Genomic DNA, 18,278 nt, shown 5'->3' on the forward strand with positions numbered 1-18,278 from the left:
GAAGTAACTCCAGGATTATCACATAAACTAAAAAAGCCGGGAACGAGCTCACAAAGAGCACGCGCATTTGTTGCGGTCCGGAGCTGTAGGAGAAACACAAGTTAACTCAGAGACACAGACTGATGCGACAAACCCAGTAAGTAGGTGTACAGCGTACACTGTAGTGTGTAGCACCCAGGAGTATTGGCTTATTACGTACACGTTGGTAAGATGTCTTGTGGTAATTTGACGAACTGAAACAAACGAGCGTGCTGTGTGTGCAACAGCGTGACAAACATTACCTGTCCTTTTATTAACTGCACAAGTAGTGCTGGTCATAGCTGCTGGCTACCTGTGTAAGGCTGTCATGGGTCTGTAGCTCTGTCACCGTTTTAGGGAACATATTTAGTTTTAAAGTATTTAGAAACATATTTAGTTTTAAAGTAAGGCTTTTCCTGCCTTTCTGGGGGGATTATATTTCACTAAAAAAGTGATCTAATATGCATGTCCACATAATTATGCATTATTATTATAATATTCTAAAAAACACACGCTGTATTTTAAAGAACATACATTAAGAAGCAGATTATATTAGATTTATATTTTTAATAAGACAAAGTTTGGATTTTACAGCAGTAAAATTATTGTATCTCTACAGTTTAAAAATGTAATAAGCTTTGCCCTGCACAGAGTGGATAGTGAAACAAATGGAATCATCATAAATACATTATTTCATATTTATTACTTCCCCCTCCTCTTTGCTTTATTATTGTAGCTCTAGTAATAAATAATAATGTAAGGATGCCCACAGTATATACAGTATTCTGAAGAAGGTCTAAAATGTCACTGTGTGTGCGTGCATGTGTGTGTTTTATTTAGATGGATTTAAAAAAAAATATATATTACTCATGATATAACATTGTCCAGACATGGCTGGTAAGGACATGAGGAGGAAACAGTAGGAGCTGTGTGAGGCTACTAAAGGCAGTGCTATAACATTTTTCTGTCATCATTTTATTATAGATTAAGTGCTGGAGTTGTTAGGTGTGGATAATTAGATTATAGTTTATTGCAATAGCAAGTTGTGCCTTGTTCTCAGATAGACAGCAAGTGGAGAGTGATGTATGAAATGATGGGATGGAAGGAAGAAGAGAAGCAAAGAGTGATTCACAGGCAGAGCCTAATTTATTTCTCACAGTTTTTTGTTGCCTTATGGTTCCAAGCGCTGTCACCAATCTTTGCATTTTGTTATTATCTCATGACACTTGTTTAATCAGCTACCATCTCTCCTGTGGACTTTTTAATGTCTACAGTCTCAGATCAACACAGCCCTGCCCTTTCCATATTAGATTGTTGATGAATGTGTGTTGTTGTTATTCAGCCTGGTTCAATGTGCCCCTTTTTAACTTTGAGCACCCGCCCCTTTAAACGTCTCTGCACGGCCCTGGACTTATATATCACCTTTAACCTGAGTAGCGAAAGTCCGCGGTGATCTGAAAATGATGTGCCGGGAGTTGTGCCGTTCTCGGTGGCTTCAGTGACCCTCGAGCTCCCGGCTGGCTATAGTGCTGGTGGGTAGCAGACGTCTCCGAAAACGTCGAAGCACTTTTGCAAATATGCGGTATCTTGATAAACCGAGCAGATATTTGATGTTTACACAGCTACTTTCTCGCCTGAAAATATGTTAAAAGTTTATTTTGTGACCCAGAAAGATTAGTATGAGTAATTTTAAAACTTAGTAGCGGCCGCCAAATTGAGGAACTGGATTTGGTGGTCATGAAAATGGCATTAAACAAGTCCCCAGGGACAGATGGACTCACTACTAATTTTTATCAATTCTTCTGGAAGGACCTAAGAACTTTATTGTTTGATGCATTAAAGGAATCGATAGAGAAAAAAAGAACTGATGCCGAGCATGAAACAAGCGCTGATAACCCTGATCCCTAAATCGGGTAAGGATAAAAGAATTTTAGACAATTTAAGACCCATCACCTTAAACACTGACTATAAGATCCTGTCTGGAGCTGTAGCTGAGAGGCTAAAGAAAGGCATCTCAAACATTATCAGTGAAACGCAATCAGGTTTTTTGAAAGGAAGACTAATTCATAACAATATTGGGCTGGTTTTGGACCTCCTTGAGTACAGTGAAATAATCCAAGATGTCACGGTCCTGAGTCTGTGGACTCAGTGTTTTTCTGTTTGTATTAGTTATCTTTGATTTCATGATGTGTTTTGATTCTCTTGGGTTTGATTTTTGTCGCTAGTATTCCTAACTCCCTAGGTCCTTGGCATTTCTTGTGTTCTCCTTCTTAGGTCGTGGTTCTGTGTTACTTCTGTTAGTATACAGTCATCTCTGTCAGTGTGTCTCTTGTTCTGTCACTGTATCCCCTAGTTTAGTCCACGTCTGTTCAGTTTCCTGTTTTACTTTGAAAGTCTGTGTACTATGTCAATGTGTTGAGTTTTGCCGCCCCTTGTCTTGTCATGTCTGATGAGTCCCAGCTGTGTTCTCCTCCTGTTTCACATTCCCTAATCACCTCAGTATGTATTTAAGCCCTGTGTTTTTCTCTGCCAGTTGTTGCGTCCTCCACGTTTGTTGTGTGTGTATTCATTGTCGTCTACCTTCAGCAGCTCCAGTCTAGTTAGTTTAAGTTGTTGTTTATGTATCGCCAAGGGTGACTCACCAGCAAATAAAGCTGTTGTTTAAGTTAATGTTTTTTCTCTGAGTCCTGCACGTGGGTCCAGCCACAGTGACAGCCACACAACTCATCGTGACACAAGAGAGAGGATACATCCTGTTCTTGGATTTTTACAAAGCATTTGACTCAGTTGAACATACGTTCATATTAAAAACTCTGCAGTCTTTTGGTTTTGGACAGGAATTTATCAATGTTATAGAGATGCTATATAATGACATTAACAGCTCTGTTTTGCACATATTCAACTCTGTATATTTTATATATTTTATTATTATTTTTTTTACTATTTAATTTGTAAAAATGTGTATACACACACACACACACACACACACACACACACACACACACACACACACACACACGTAGGAAAATATTTAGTATACACATCCAGAAACGCATACACTATTATATATTGTACATATACTTATTAGTTTCAGATTAGCCATTCTTGTATTTTGCTCGTTTGTGTTGTTGTGTTTGCACATCTCTGTTGCTTGTGGGGCTCGCCCACAAGAATTTCACTCGCATGTGCTGTGCCAGTGTGCCTGCACATGTGATGTGACAATAAAAGTGATTTGATTTGATTTGATTTGCTAGAACATGGTACATGTTCAAGGTTTGAGGTTAATAGAGGGATAAGGCAGGGATGTAGCAGCTCACCACTTCTGTTCATCATGGTTGCTGAGTTATCTATTTTGATTAAAAACAGTCACATTGAGGGGTTAACTGTGATGGGTGAACAGATAATAATCAGTCAGCTCGCAGATGATACCACCCTGTTTTTAAAAAATGAGGACCAGATTCCTTTAGCCTTGCAGGTGATCAACCACTTCTCCAAAGCTTCTGGCCTGCAGCTGAATATTAATGAATAAGAAATTCTAGCTCTGCATGAGTGTCCCCTGCAAGCAATAGATAATATACAGATAAAAAAAGAGGTGAAGTATCTGGGCATTGTAATTTGCAAGGATAAGACATCAACTGAAAATAAGAATATCTGTGCCAATATAGAAAAGTGTAAGTCAATTTTAAACAGGTGGCTGCAAAGGGACATAACTCTGTTTGGGAGAATCTTGCTAACCAAAATGGACAGTCTGTCCAGACTAATCTATCCAGCCTTTTCTCTGCCCATATCTCCAAAACTAATTAAATCTATAAATAATCTTAATTTTAGGTTCATATGGAGGAACAAATGTCATTATATAAAGAAAAATGATATGATTAAGAATTATGAAGAGGGTGGGGCTAATGCCATTGACTTTGATGTTATGAATGGTGTACTAAAACTGAAATGGTTAAGATCTTTCATTAGGAACAAAAATTCCTTTTGGAACATTATTCCCAATGTGATTTTTGGCAAAATGGGTGGAATAGACTTTTTGTTACGTTGTGACTTTGATTGCAGTTCGTTACCTGTTAAACTCTCAGCTTTCCATCAGCAGGTCCTTCTCTACTGGAAGATCTTAAGGGATTTGGGCTGTAGCTCATTTTACGGATGATAATGGGGTCTTATTAAAACATGAGACGTTTTGTGAGAAATTTGATGTAAGATGTACTGCTAAGAGATATAAATCCCTAGTGAAAGCCATCCCAGTCCCTTTGAGATCAATGATAAAAGAAGATATTGTGCACTCTAAAATTTCTCCTGGACTGAGGCAGCTCTGCATAGCTGGAGTTGAATTTGGTGACAGCAGGTTTACAAACAAAGTGATCAGGAATATTTTGATCAACGACATTTGCCCTAATCCGGTTAAAAGAAATTATATCCTTAAAGAATTTGAGACCATGGAGGTTAAGGCGATAAGAAAAAAGTATATTTCACTTCCTCTTTCCCCTAAAGTAAAAGAGGTTCACTTTAAAATCATTAATGAGGTTTATCCAACCAATGAATTCTTAAGACGGAAATTTAACTTAGATGTGAACGCCTGCACATTTTGTGAAAATGATATTGAAAGTCTGGATCACTTGTTTTTCTACTGTGAATCAGTGCACTCCTTCTGGACTGACATGTGGAGCTGGCTACAGTCCAGGAGAATTCAGTTACCACATTTGACGGTGACAGTAATAAAATTTGGAATACTTGCTGAGAATGCAGATTTTGACCTGTTGATTAGGACGATTTTGTTAATGGGAAAATTTTTTCTTCACAAATGCAGATACTTTAAAGCTAAACCATGTATAAACAGAAGGCTGAATGACTTTAGACTCTGGGCTAAATCGCTGAAACTTGTGAATAACAAGAAAGCTCATAAACTTGTTGTTTTATTTAACGAGTTTAATCTATGTTAAAAAAAAAGAAACCTCCCTATTTTATAATCATGACTGCCATTTTTTGCTCATGGTATTTTTTGCCTTTGGTTCAAATCCTTCAAAATACATACAAAATCAGTATTGATACTGACGTAAATTAATAGAAATAGAGATGGACCGATACGTAATATCGCATTGGTCCATCTCTATTTCCCTGTCTGGATTAAGGAAGGTTGTAAAAGCAGCTCGATGTACAACCTGTTCTTTGGATCCTCTACCAGCCTGGGCTATAAAGGAACTGTGGTCAGCATTAGGACCCTACAACCTGTTTCTTTTAAATACTTCATTGAGTCTTTCCTGAATGTTTTAAATCAGCTGTGGTAGTACCAATCTTGAAAAAGCCTGGACTGGATGTTGACATGGTCGCAAATAGGGCAGGGTATCGTCACTGAATTCTAGAATCGATTTGATTCCGATTCACAAGGTCCTGAATCAATTCGATCCACGATTCGATTCAATTCGATTTGAATCTGGGAAATTTTGCCTCAGACAGTCAGAAATATTATAATTCAGATCAGTACATTTACATATTTTTGTATCTATAAAAAGGAAGCTGACACTCGCAAGACTTTATCAAAGGTGTGAGCATCACAGCAGAGGCCTTTGTGTCAAAGTAGCTGAAGATAAAACAGAAAAACATGAAGGTGGTTTTATAAAAATATTCTACAGTAGATCAAAAACGAAAGAAAACCATTAATCGACATATGAACATTACCTCTGAAGTTACAGCGGTTTTATGACAGACACAGCGTTTTGCAATTTGCATAATTTTAAAAAGTTTAAATTTGTTCAGAAGCCTGTTGAACGGCAGAAATTAGGTTTTCTTTTTGGAAGTAAGTAAAAGGAAAAAAACAGCGGCCGACAGCGCTGTAAACAACGGTAGACTTGTGCGTAACAAGCAAGCGAATAATGCAGAAAACAGATTTTTAGACAGGAAACTGTGTGTGTGAGAGAGAGAGAGAGAGAGAGAGAGCTGTGCATGACGTGTGATTTTATCCTGGTGGAAGCAAAACAGCAAAAGTCAGAGTGAGTTCATGACGATGTTTATGTGAAGCGTAGTTTGGATCTTCTTTTGCTGCTGGTTCAGTCAATATTGTTTGGAGAGAGATAAAACTAACAGCTTTAGAATCAGCGTAAAAAGGACGTAAACACAAAGCTCGGAGCCGCCGAAACATCAGAATCAGCGAGCTGTCGGCTTTCAGCCCCGACCGTGTCCGTGCCATCGGGTGAGAAAGGCGACATCTCACTGATTCTGATGTGTCGGCGGCTCTGAGCTTTGTGTTTACGTCTTTGTGCAGAATCCGTGTTCCTGCTCTCATTTACTGTTTCAGCTGTTTGGTGGTTGTTAAAGTTTTGTGAGGTTTAACCTGAGATTCTGGCGTTGGTGCAAAATGCAGCTGCTCGCATTTTAACAAGAACTGGGAAATTTGAGCACATTACCCCTGTTCTGAGATGTCTTCACTGGCTACCTTGTCAGGTTCGAGCAGATTTTAAGGTCCTGCTGCTCACCTACAAGGCTTTAAACGGATTGGCACCTTCATACCTCTCCGACCTTTTACACCTTTATGTTCCATCTCGTGCTCTCCGATCTCAGGACTCTGGTCTTCTAAAAGTTCTTAGAGCCAGAAAAAAGTCAATTGGAGAGCTTTTTCTTTTCATGCCCCGTTTCTGTGGAACAACCTCCCACAAGATATTCGGCAGGCTGCTCTGTGGAGGTTTTTAAAACCAAGTTGAAGACACATTTGTTCACCCGATCCTACATGTCTTAATTCTATGGCTTTTAGTTTTTACATTTTTATTGTTTTTAACTTGTATTGTGTCTTTTACCTGTATTGCTATGTATCGCTTTTATTTTATTTATCTCTTTAGTTGTACAGCACTTTGTTTGAAAGCGCTTTATAAATAAAGTTATTATTATTATTATTATTATTACAAGGTCCACGTTTACGGGAACATCTGCCACAGATATGGGAGAATATTTGATTTCTATTGTAGACAGAAGCCACGGGTGTGTTCAGTCAAACGTTTAGAATAAACTTTGGTCTATAAATGTGTTTCATGATTTATTTTTAACTCCAACTGCTTATTTGTACTATGCTTTCATTTCAGAGTGCAATGAGAAATAAAAAGGATATTTTCAATAAAACTGTCACGATCCTGGGTCTGTGACTCAGTGTTTTCTGTTTTGTATTGTTAATCTTTTATTTCATGATGTATCTTTGTTTATTCTTACGTTTTGGTTCTGTGTTTTGTTGTACCTCTAAGTTCAGTCTTTGTATTTCCTGCTTTGTTGTGAAGGTCCGTGTCTCATGTCAGTGTGTTTAGTTTGCGTTTCCTCTGTCTCGTCTTGTCAATCACTCCCAGCTGTGTCCTCCTTCTGTGTCTCATTCCCTCGTTATCCCTCTGTGTATTTAAGCCTTGTGTTTGCCTCTGTTAGTTGCTGGTTTGTCTGTGTATCTGTCAGGGTCCTGGGTCTCCTGAGCTAGTGGTTTCAGTTCTTTGTGATTTTTGTGTTATGTCAGTTTAGTTTGTGAGTTATTCTATGCTTCCTAGGTTTTGATTCCCTGCCCCCCTTGTTTCTCTGTGCACTCTGTTCTGTGTTTAGTCTTCTCTGTCCATTTGTTCCGCCCTGTGTTGTTGCCTTCTGTGTCTCCCTCTGTGTAACTGTCTATATAGTGATGTGTTGTGGTGCTTTGCTCCCACCCCTTGTGTTCTGTGTTTTCGTCTTCCCTTCGTGTACTTCTTCATATTCGTGTACTATTAGTTTTTAGGTTTTTGCTTAGTTTCCATGCTCACCTTTGCCATTTCTGTTTGTATCACCATGTGATGAATAAACTCACTTGCATCTGAGCTGCCTGCATAAAGGGTTCTTTGATAATTTACACATGGCTCGCAAACCGTGACAAAAACACTGGAAAAATTGGGCTGTTCTAAAACGTTTGACGGGTAGTGTATATATTTAGTTTATATATTTTCTTTATTTATAATAGTTTGTTTTATATTGTAGCAAAGTGTTACTTGGATACTTCTCTATGTGCTTCTTCATGTGCAATTTTGTTGCATTCTGAGCCTAAGAAATTTATTGTGATGAACTGCTGTTAGAATCAAGTTAAATTCTGATAAATCAGACAATTACCTCTCCAGCTGTTGTTACAGTCTTTGTTTATCGGATCCTTACAGGGTAAAAGATGACGACACCTAAAGAAATCCTTCTGGGGACTTTGAAGGATTTGGGACGTGATGACTTTGAAGAATTTAAGTGGCATCTGAAGAACAATGGGTCTGTAGAAGGTTTACCAGCAATCCCAGAGAGTGAACTGGAGGATGCAGAGAGGACGGACATAGTGGATCTGATGTTTGATACCTACTCTATCAACACTTTTGAAGTTGCTAAAAATCTTTTGGGGAGGTTAAACAGGAATGATCTGTTGGAGAATTTAAATAAAACCATCCCAGAACCCACAGGTAAGTCAGGGAATGACTAAACAAAAAATACATAAACAATAAAAACATTAGTTAACATTACACAGGTGCCATTAAAATCCATATAAATAATAAATCCAAAACACTTGCCAACACTTTCAGGAGTGAGAGACTGCAGAAAGCCAACAGTTTGTGTGTTTTATGCATCTGCACAAATAACCTCCTGTGTACACACATGAATATCTGCTCTTTGGGTTGGTTTGATTAAAATGGGACCAGCAGCAGGTTTTCTGCCCATTTTACAGATTTATATTGTGAGATTGGTTTTAGAGCTGTTTTATCAACATAAATGAGGCGACAACAACAGTTTGGGACACGTCACAAATATGATCAAAGTGATAGGGTTTCCGAAAGAGACTCAGGCGCAGGCCAGGGTATTCCTTTAAGAGAAGAACAGTGCGTTTATTTACAGTGAACACATTCACCAAGTGGCTACATACAACGTGCAGGGGAAACGGGTCCGTGTCGCCAGGGTCCGTGGGAAAAAGGGTTGGGAGAAGGGTGCTCCACACTTTCTGTACAAATTTTCCTCCTCAATCACTCCTCTCAGAATCGGGTTCCAAAAAAACGATACTGATAGCTCAACGATCCAGCAAAGACTAGTGCAGACTCGCCATCTAAGTAGTGCAGTTATCAGCTGGGATCAGCGGCCGGTGCGGTGATGAGCAGGTGTGCAGGCCAGCAGCGGGAGCCCGCAATGAGCGTCGCCGCGGCGAGAGAGAGTGAGAGAGAGCAAACAAACCACAAACATATTGCACAATAGAGGATCGACCAGCGGGGCACAGGGACCATGACACAAAGTGCTTTTTCTTAAATCTATTTACTAGTTGAACACTGAAAAAAAGGGACTGGCCATCTCTTGGATTTATGTAAGCATCTTGCATGTATTTAACACAATTGCCTCATGTTTTAAAGATAAATGTAACTATATAGTGTAAAAACTACATGATATGCAGAAAGGGTGTATTAAATTGTTTATATCATGTTCAGGTGAAGTAAGTCAATAAGATAGCAACGTTAAATCTCGTGAAACCACGCGTGATTTCATCTCGCGGGCTTTGGATCGTGGTTTAAAAAATGCATCCATCTCAGTCAAGTCGAGCAGCCAACTCTACGTTTTTTGGTATGTCTTGATTTTTTGAATTAATATTTACCATATTTCAGCCAAATGTAGTTAAACGTCTAAAGTGCCGCCATGTAACATGCTAAAAAAGAGCCGTTAGCTTATTTGCTGTTTTATCTGTTATCAAAGAATTGGCGCTTTTTCATTTGAATTTGTCTTTGGCACAAGAGCCGTAATATCACATTAAACCTAATTACGAGGCACTCATAACATAATTTGGTTTTCTGTGTGAATAGATTTGTCAACTGACTCTTCAGTTACATTGTGTATTTACTGCACCGTGGTGTTAGTGAGATTTTGGACATTGAACAGCTTTAGCTAATATCATCAGCGGTATTATGCTAGCTTACATCCCTACCCCTCCTGCCCTCACCTGCTGTCCTTTTGTTTTTGTTTTTGTTTTTGTTTTTGTTGATGCACATTGAGAGACCACATCTATTCTGCATTTCACCAGGAGTCAGCTGATGGATTGTGGGTTCAAGGTGTTATGGTAAGAAAGTATATTCTATTTTCGCTTAAGGTTTCTGTAACTTAATTATAATAGGTTTTTTATAATTATTAGGTGCATGCATACTCAAATAGACCACCCTATTAATACAACTGAGAAATCCAAAATCTGCCATAGGTTTGACTTATACCTGTATGTATTGTCAGAAAGGTGATTACTGGACTCACATTAATGCACACTTGAACTAAAATGAGGTTGTAACTTGTGGGTTCTTGGGTTGCAAATCAGAAATAAACATCTTTGGATTTTTTTAATCCCATAAGATCTGGAAACACAGTTTTTATTCAACAAAACATTACTGATTATTAACCAAGCACAGTGCCTGCTGTTATTTCAAAATAATTTTATGTCATTTCAGATAAAATGCAGCATTCCAGTGCATCCCAACCATGCCTTTACAGGTTTCTGACGGAGCTGAGTTTCTCTCTGACAGTCTGCTGAAAGTGTTTGCAAAGTGATCGGGGGAACAGGGCACAAAGCTAAAGGATGTAGCTGCCATGATGACAGTAAGAACTTTAAAATTCTTTAACTACAAAGTGTATATGTATTGCATTAGGTCAGTAAAAGATTTTTATGCTGCATCCATTGAAACAGTCAACTATTACCTGTGAGTACTGATTCCACCGAAAGGATGCCATAATTTTCGTCATGCATTTACTGGCCCACTGAGAAAAATTGATCTTTTTAAAAAAATAAATGTTCTGGAAACTATATATCCATAAAGTTGATGTCAAACAGGAACTTTTGATATTGCTTTGTAGATGCTGGTGTTGCATGTTGACTGGTTTAAGTTTTTGTCTGGGATCATTTTCTTCTGTGCTACTGAAAAGTTCACAAATCTCTGTTTTCTTTGTTATAATACTTTAGGATGACATTAATGCTCAAAGGGAGTCTCATCAAAGTGCTCCGCATCTGTGTGAAAGACAATTGCAACATCTTGGTGCAGGAGTTCATGGTGAGTGTTTTATGAGTAGATTGTGGCTTTGCAACATTTTAAAATGCATTTAGTTATCCACTTGATCCTCATTGGACCAGTTAGGACCAGTAGTCCTCTTTAATAATTTGAAGTTCACATGAGGCCTGGTAGTGAACTCAGCCGCCGGCCCTTGAGGCCCCACCCCTGTATTAGGGGTCACATCAGTGTGAAAAAACTTTAAATTTGTCATTCTAGTGAACAAAGGAAAATCCCACCAATATTTACATTAGCTTTTGTTTGAAAAAAAAAAAGACCAACAGCTAACCAAATTGTGGGGCTGAAAGTCTAAATTCTAACATCTTCTGAGTGACAAAACCTGGATTTCTGATGGGCCGGTGTCTTTCTAACAAAAACTAATGTAAAGCATTTGAAATTATGTTTTTCACCCTCTCTTAGAAACTCTGTTAGACCATGAATGGCAGCATGGCAGGCCACTCTTTGGCTATAGCTATTTACTATGTTGCTTGCATTGGTTTAAATTACTCTAACATTAGAACTGGTAGATTCAAAAGAGATGAGTTTAAAAAGGAATCTTAAAGAAATGTTTTGTGTTTAACCAGGACTTGACTGAGGCCACTGCACAGATTGAGAAAACCACAATGAACATCTGTCTCCAGAGGATGCACCAGGCAATGACTTTTCTGACGTTGGCATCATCATCGAGGGTATAGTAGTTCTTCAAGATCTGGATAACGTGACCTTTGCAGTAGCCATGCTGTTTGGACCTTTTTTATTCCTTCAATATGAGTTACCCATCACAACTCTGCTACACTTTTGAGGTGATTCAAAGGGTGGTAATTGAGTTGGAAGCAACTCAGCTCTCAAGAAAAGCTCACAACTAAGACAAAACTGCTCCTGCAACGAAGCTCACTGTTATGCATGTGAGGTGACCAGCTCTAGGTGAGAAGACATTTAAATCTCACACTTGTTCTGCTGCATTTTTGAAGCTCAATTCCAGGAACAGATCGCAGGGTTCATTTTTATATACACTGCAACTGCCATGAGGACGAGCCGTTTTTTTGTTGTTGTTGTTGTTTGTTTTTCCTTTTGCTCTGTACAAGTTCTCTGTCTGTTTGGCAGCATTTTTAAATTTCTCTTTGTATTTTTTCTTTCTTTTACTAGTGAAGAGATGTAGCATGAACAGTTATGCAGTCTAAATATCCCATATGGGCCGTGTGAAATGGTATTTTCAGTTTCATTCAGTTGAAGTAAGGAACGTTGAATATTTCTAAGCTTGCTGTTTTGAACCAAGATGTCACAGTATGATCAGTGCCGTAATTTTTGACAGTCACTCACCGTATCAATGTTATTTTTGCATCTCTTGAATAAAGGTTTTGACCTGCAAGTGCTAATTTCTTTAGTTATTGGGGTAAAATGGGTAATGTTAATAGGAAGGTGTTTGCCAATTCAGTAACCTAATTTAATGTTAATGGAAACTAACATTACCTCAAATTGTTTAGTTATAATTGTTGTTTAACTGAATCTTGACGTCAGAGGCCTTAAATAGAATGTTTTGTATTGTTCTTTCCCAACATTTTTCAAAAGAAAGAGTCTAATTTCTTTGCTGTGATTGATTCCAGAGAACACGGAAGAACTGACATTATTTAACTGTTGGTTTATATAGATTCAGTAGTGGAGTAATGTCAGTTTAATTCTTTACCTACTGTCAATGCAGTGAAATTAGACATTTTGTTTTGAAAGGTTACTGGTGGATGCCAGCAACCATCTTGGAAGAGAACAATATAATCTGTTATAAGGCCTCCATTTGAAAATTGTGTATTTGATACTAGAATATAATAGCAAAATGTAATTTGAAGATAACATGTAGTATTTAAGTGACCAAGTAGTATTGGGTAAAAGTTATTGAATGGTGTTGGGATAAAGTGAGAAAATTGTGAAGGATTAAAATATTTCAAGAGCTCAAATTACTTCATCAAAACATGTTTAAGTCACATTTTATCAACACAAATTGCACAGGTTTATTGAACATGAATAAATTGTGTTAATTTAACTCAATTGTTTAAGTTGCTGCCAAAGCAAAACATCTGTGTGCAACAAATGTCCACCATTGAATTAAGTAAATCCAACAACATATTTTTTTCAGTGAAGGTAAAGTTTTAAAAAATGGCTGCCATTTCTTTTTGCTGTTTGGAGACCCAAACAAAAAAATGCCCACACAGTAAATGCTTTTTATTATGGTTGATAAACAGGACACTAAGGTGATTGGTCAAAAGTTTGAGGAAAGCCACAGTTCTCCTTATATGACTGAAATCCACCATTTCAGCTTCTGCAGCTTTCTGGGAGATTCCACTTCAGCCTTCTGCTGGCAACGCTCCCATTACCATGCTTCCCTTAGGCAGCATCATTAGAAAACATAGCATACATTTACACTGCTATGCAGATGACACCCAGCTCTATCTGTCCATGAAGCCAGATAACACACACCAATGAGTTAAACTGCAGGAATGTCTTAAAGACATAAAGACCTGGATGGCCGCTAACTTTCTGCTTCTTAATTCAGATCAAACTGAGGTTATTGTACTCGGCCCTGAAAATCTTAGAAATATGGTATCTAAGCAGATTCTTACTCTGGATGGCATTACCTTGGCCTCCAGTAATGCCGTGAGCAACCTTGGAGTCATTTTTGACCAGGACACATCCTTCAACGCACATATTAAACAAATATGTAAGACTGCGTTCTTCCATTTGCGCAACATCTCTAAAATTAGAAATATCCTGTCTCAGAGAGACGCTGAAAAACTAGTTCATGCATTTATTACTTCCAGGCTGGACTACTGCAATTTATTATTATCAGGATGTCCAAAAAATTCGCTGAAAAGCCTTCAGCTAATCCAAAATGCTGCAGCAAGAGTCCTGACAGGGACTAGAAAGAGAGAGCAGATTTCTCCTGTTTTGGCTTCCCTTCATTGGCTTCCTGTTAAATCCAGAATTGAATTCAAAATCCTGCTCCTCACATACAAGGTCTTAAATAATCAGGCCCCATCTTATCTTAATGACCTTGTAGTACCATATCACCCTATTAGAGCACTTCGCTCTCGCTCTGCAGGCCTACTTGTTGTTCCTAGAGTATTTAAAAGTAGAATGGGAGGCAGAGCCTTCAGTTTTCAGGCCCCTCTTCTGTGGAACCAGCTTCCAGTTCGGATTCGGGAGACAGACACTATCTCTACTTTTAAGATTAGGCTTAAAACTTTCCTTTTTGCTATCTGGGTACAGAGTGAGATGTGGGTGCACAGGGAGGCAGGCAGGTGAGGATGGCAGTTTGCAAGAGGGAGTTTTCCCAGCAGTGGCAGGCCAGAATCCTGAGGCGTGACTTATGGCGAGAGTTGGAAGATGTATCCAGGTGCCGACTAGGGAACAGGAAAAGAGGGTTACGCGAAACAAGCTGAGGAGCACAAGACAAAATGTGAGGCAGAGAACTGACTGTGCTAAGCACACAATCTGGAGAAGGTTCATTGTGAGTGCTGCTCATAAATACTGCCGGAGTAATTGGCAACAGGTGAGGAGCAGGGAGGAGTGAGGAGGGCTCCACCCAGGGGAGGAGAGCTGATGCTGTGGAAAGTTACTCAGACTCACTCGGATCATGACACCAAGAGTCCAGTGAACTGAACACATAACCACAGTAACCAGAATGCAGTTTTCTCATTTGTGTCATTTGCTGTTTATTCATGCAGAGATTCTCACTGAGTGTCAGCTCAAACTCAAGTCAGACCTGAAGCAGAAGTTCCAGTGTGTGCTCGAGGGGATTTCTACAACAGAAAACCCGACCCTCCTGAGTCAGATCTACACAGAGCTCTATATCACAGGGGGAGGGACTGCAGAGGTTAATGATGAACATGAGGTCAGACAGATTGAAACAGCATCCAGGAAACCAGACAGACCAGAAACAACCATCAGACAAGAAGACATCTTTAAACTCCCACCTGGAAGAGATAAACCAATCAGAACAGTGCTGACAATGGGAGTGGCTGGCATTGGGAAAACAGTCCTAACACAGAAGTTCACCCTGGACTGGGCTGAAGACAAAGCCAACCAGGACATCCAGTTCATGTTTCCATTCACTTTCAGAGAGCTGAATCTGCTGAAAGAGGAAAAGTTCAGCTTGGTGGAACTTGTTCATCACATCTTTACTGAAACCAAAAAAGCAGGAATCTACATCTTTGAAGACTTCCAGGTTGTGTTCATCTTTGATGGTCTGGATGAGTGTCGACCTCCTCTGGACTTCCACAAAACTACAATCCTGACTGACCCTAGAAAGTCCACCTCAGTGGATGTGCTGCTGATAAACCTCATCAGGGGGAAACTGCTTCCCTCTGCTCGCCTCTGGATAACCACACGACCTGCAGCAGCCAATCAGATCCCTCCTGACTGTGTTGGCGTGGTGACAGAGGTCAGAGGGTTCACTGACCCACAGAAGGAGGAGTACTTCAGGAAGAGATTCAGAGATGAGGAGCAGGCCAGCAGCATCATCTCACACATCAAGACATCACGAAGCCTCCACATCATGTGCCACATCCCAGTCTTCTGCTGGATCACTGCTACAGTTCTGGAGTTTGTCATGAAGAACAAAGAGAGCAAAGATCTGCCTAAGACTCTCACAGAGCTCTACCTACGCCTTGTGCTATTTCACCTAAAAACGAAGGACATCAAGTATGATGGAGGAGCTGAGACAGAGTCGTGCAGGAAGATCATTGAGTCTCTGGGAAAACTGGCCTTTGATCAGCTGCAGAAAGGAAACCTGATCTTCTATGAATCAGACCTGACAGAGTGTGGCATCGATATCAGAGCAGCCTCAGTGTACTCAGGAGTGTTCACACAGATCTTTAAAGCTGATGAGTGCCACATGTTCAACAACGTTGTTTACTGTTTCATCCATCTGAGCATTCAGGAGTTCTTTGCTGCTCTTCATGTCTATCTGACCTTCATCAACTCTGGAGTCAACCTGCTTAAGAAACAATCTCCTCTCTTTAAAATTTTCCAGAAAACACTTACTGTAAAAGACTTCTACCAGAGTGCTGTGGACAAAGCCTTAGAGAGTCCAAATGGCCACCTGGACTTGTTCCTCCGCTTCCTCCTGGGTCTTTCACTGCAGACCAATCAGGATCTCCTATGCATGCTGACACAGACAGGAAGTAGCTCACAGACCAATCAGGAAACAGTTCACTACATCAAGAAGAAGCTCAGTGGGAAACTGTCTGCAGAGAAAAGCATCAACCTGTTCCACTGTCTGAATGAACTGAATGATCGTTCTCTAGTGGAGGAGATCCAACAGTCCCTGAGATCAGGATGTCTCTCCACAGATCAACTGTCTCCTGCTCAGTGGTCGGCTCTGGTCTTCATCTTACTGTCATCAGATCTGGATGAGTTCGACCTGGAGAAATACTCCCGTTCAGAGGAGGCATTGTTGAAGCTGCTGCCAGTGGTCAAAGCATCCAAGAAAGTGCTGTAAGTGAATCTATGAACAAATATGTTTAATAATGCTAGATGAATAAAAGAATATGTCTCCATTGTTATTCTTCCTCAGGCTGAGAGATTGTAAACTCTCAAAAAGAAGCTTTGAAGCCTTGTCTGAAATTCTCAGCTCCCCATCCAATCATCTGAGAGAGCTGGACCTGAGCTCGAACTACCTGCAGGATTCAGGATTGGATTTGCTGTGTGTTGGACTAAAGAGTCCTGACTGTAAACTTGAAACTCTCGGGTAAGGATACAGACTTTTTGACACTTTTTGACTCTTAAATCTGTAAGTTTATCTTGATGCGGACGTTCAAAGTCAGCACAATTTTCCTTTTAAGTTCCTGAGTTTATATTTTTGACTGTCAGGTTGTCTGGACAGATGTTTTTATTTTATTTTATTTTTTTACTTGTCCCTAAAGTCAGAACTAAACCCACATGTAGATGACTTTCTGTTACTGGAGCAGCCTTCCTGAAGACAGCAGTGTGTTTTCATGCTTTTAAAGCCAAACTCACCTTTCAGACCTGGCTTTCATTTATTATCTATTTTTGTTTGTTTATTATATATTTATTTCTACTGTTTAACTACTGCTCACATCTTTTATCCTCCTTTTTAATTGTTCATTTCTTTTTACCCAGTGTTTCTATATTGCACTTTGTATTTGTCATCTATATTTATCATGCACTACTTTGCTCATTTATTGTTTGCTTTTAATGTTATTAAATTCCGGTCCTTTGGTATTCTTTACGGCCAAAAAGACACGGCTCAAAAGTGGTCTTTTTACTTTAAAAAATTATCTTTATTTTACATATCCGGATATGGAGACCTGAACACACAACCCCAGGTCTGAAGCACAAAACAGGAAGCCTAGTCATTTATATAGACGTCACACACACTTTAAGTTTCGACCAAACACTCTGCTTAGTTTCACTTTTTGCCTGCAAAAGCATGTAATTTCCTGTCAGTCCTGTCGGCACAGAGTGTACTCAGAGTTGGGCCTTTCTTATAAAGCAATATAATCAGCATATAAGTATTTAAGATTATAAATTTAAACCTCAACAATGTTCTTACCTGGTCTCTGGTTTGTTTGTTTATTTGTTTGTTTGTTTGTTTGTTTGTTTGTTTGTTTGTTTGGTTTGCTCAGTTCTGTTTTTCTGAGGTTTTTAAGTTATTAAATTTGTAACTGTAGTGATTTGTGTGTGTGACAGAGAGGCACTGCCAGGGATTTTTGACACAAGTTGTTCTTGTAAAATCAGTCTGTGAAGGTTCTCAGACATCCAGGTCACCGTAGTCTAAGGAGCTTGGAAAGAAAAGCGTCTGGACTTCTTTAAGTTTCCTTGAAGATGTTTCACCTCTTATGAGAGAAGCGTCTTCAGTTCTAAGGGTCAAATGGTGGAGTGGGGCAGTCAGTGAAAGGGCAATGGTGGTGGCTCAGGGTTTGTATGTTTGGGGGGTTCAGAGGGAAAAGATGAATGCAGGTCTGGAGTTGGTGTGTGAGAGCAGGGAGTGAATTCTGATCAAACATGAGTGTCATGAAGCCTGTTTGCAGTTATTTGCACTGTTTTCCACTCTGGATGTTGTTTCTGTTCAGCTGTGAGTATAAAAGGCTCCATTCTACAACCTGTTTGTGTTAGTTGTTCAATAGAAACATTATTTGGTGCTGATGTTGCACTTCTTTTATTCACAACCAAAGAGTTTTTGAAGTCTGCATCAGACTGATTTAAATGACTTTTGAA

General features: G+C 39.3%; 2 protein-coding genes and 1 long non-coding RNA gene across 4 annotated transcripts in view; all 3 read left to right on the forward strand.

The window, feature by feature from the left end:
- LOC147302712 (NACHT, LRR and PYD domains-containing protein 12-like) overlaps window positions 1-18,278 on the forward strand; it is a 172,991-nt gene that overhangs the window by 76,866 nt on the left and 77,847 nt on the right. The window lies entirely within an intron of this gene.
- LOC147302716 (NLR family CARD domain-containing protein 3-like) lies at window positions 8,171-16,539 on the forward strand. The gene is made up of 2 exons (XM_086284456.1): window positions 8,171-8,447; window positions 14,765-16,539. Exons 1-2 carry the CDS (start codon window positions 8,171-8,173, stop codon window positions 16,537-16,539), a joined length of 2,052 nt encoding a protein of 683 aa, XP_086140582.1.
- On the forward strand, window positions 9,306-13,155 carry LOC147302717 (uncharacterized). 2 transcript variants are annotated; one of them, XR_015127245.1, is made up of 5 exons: window positions 9,306-9,588; window positions 10,043-10,078; window positions 10,455-10,602; window positions 10,964-11,051; window positions 11,633-13,155. It is a non-coding gene; the product is annotated as an uncharacterized LOC147302717 (long non-coding RNA). The 2 variants fall into 2 exon arrangements; XR_015127244.1 differs by having other exon boundaries at window positions 9,306-10,078.

The sequence above is a fragment of the Aulonocara sp. 'chitande type north' Nkhata Bay genome, linkage group LG23 (assembly GCF_057382095.1).
Source record: "Aulonocara sp. 'chitande type north' Nkhata Bay isolate Kocher_YH1m ecotype deep benthic linkage group LG23, A_spYH_male_GT1.1, whole genome shotgun sequence".
Lineage (NCBI taxonomy): Eukaryota > Metazoa > Chordata > Actinopteri > Cichliformes > Cichlidae > Aulonocara > Aulonocara sp. 'chitande type north' Nkhata Bay.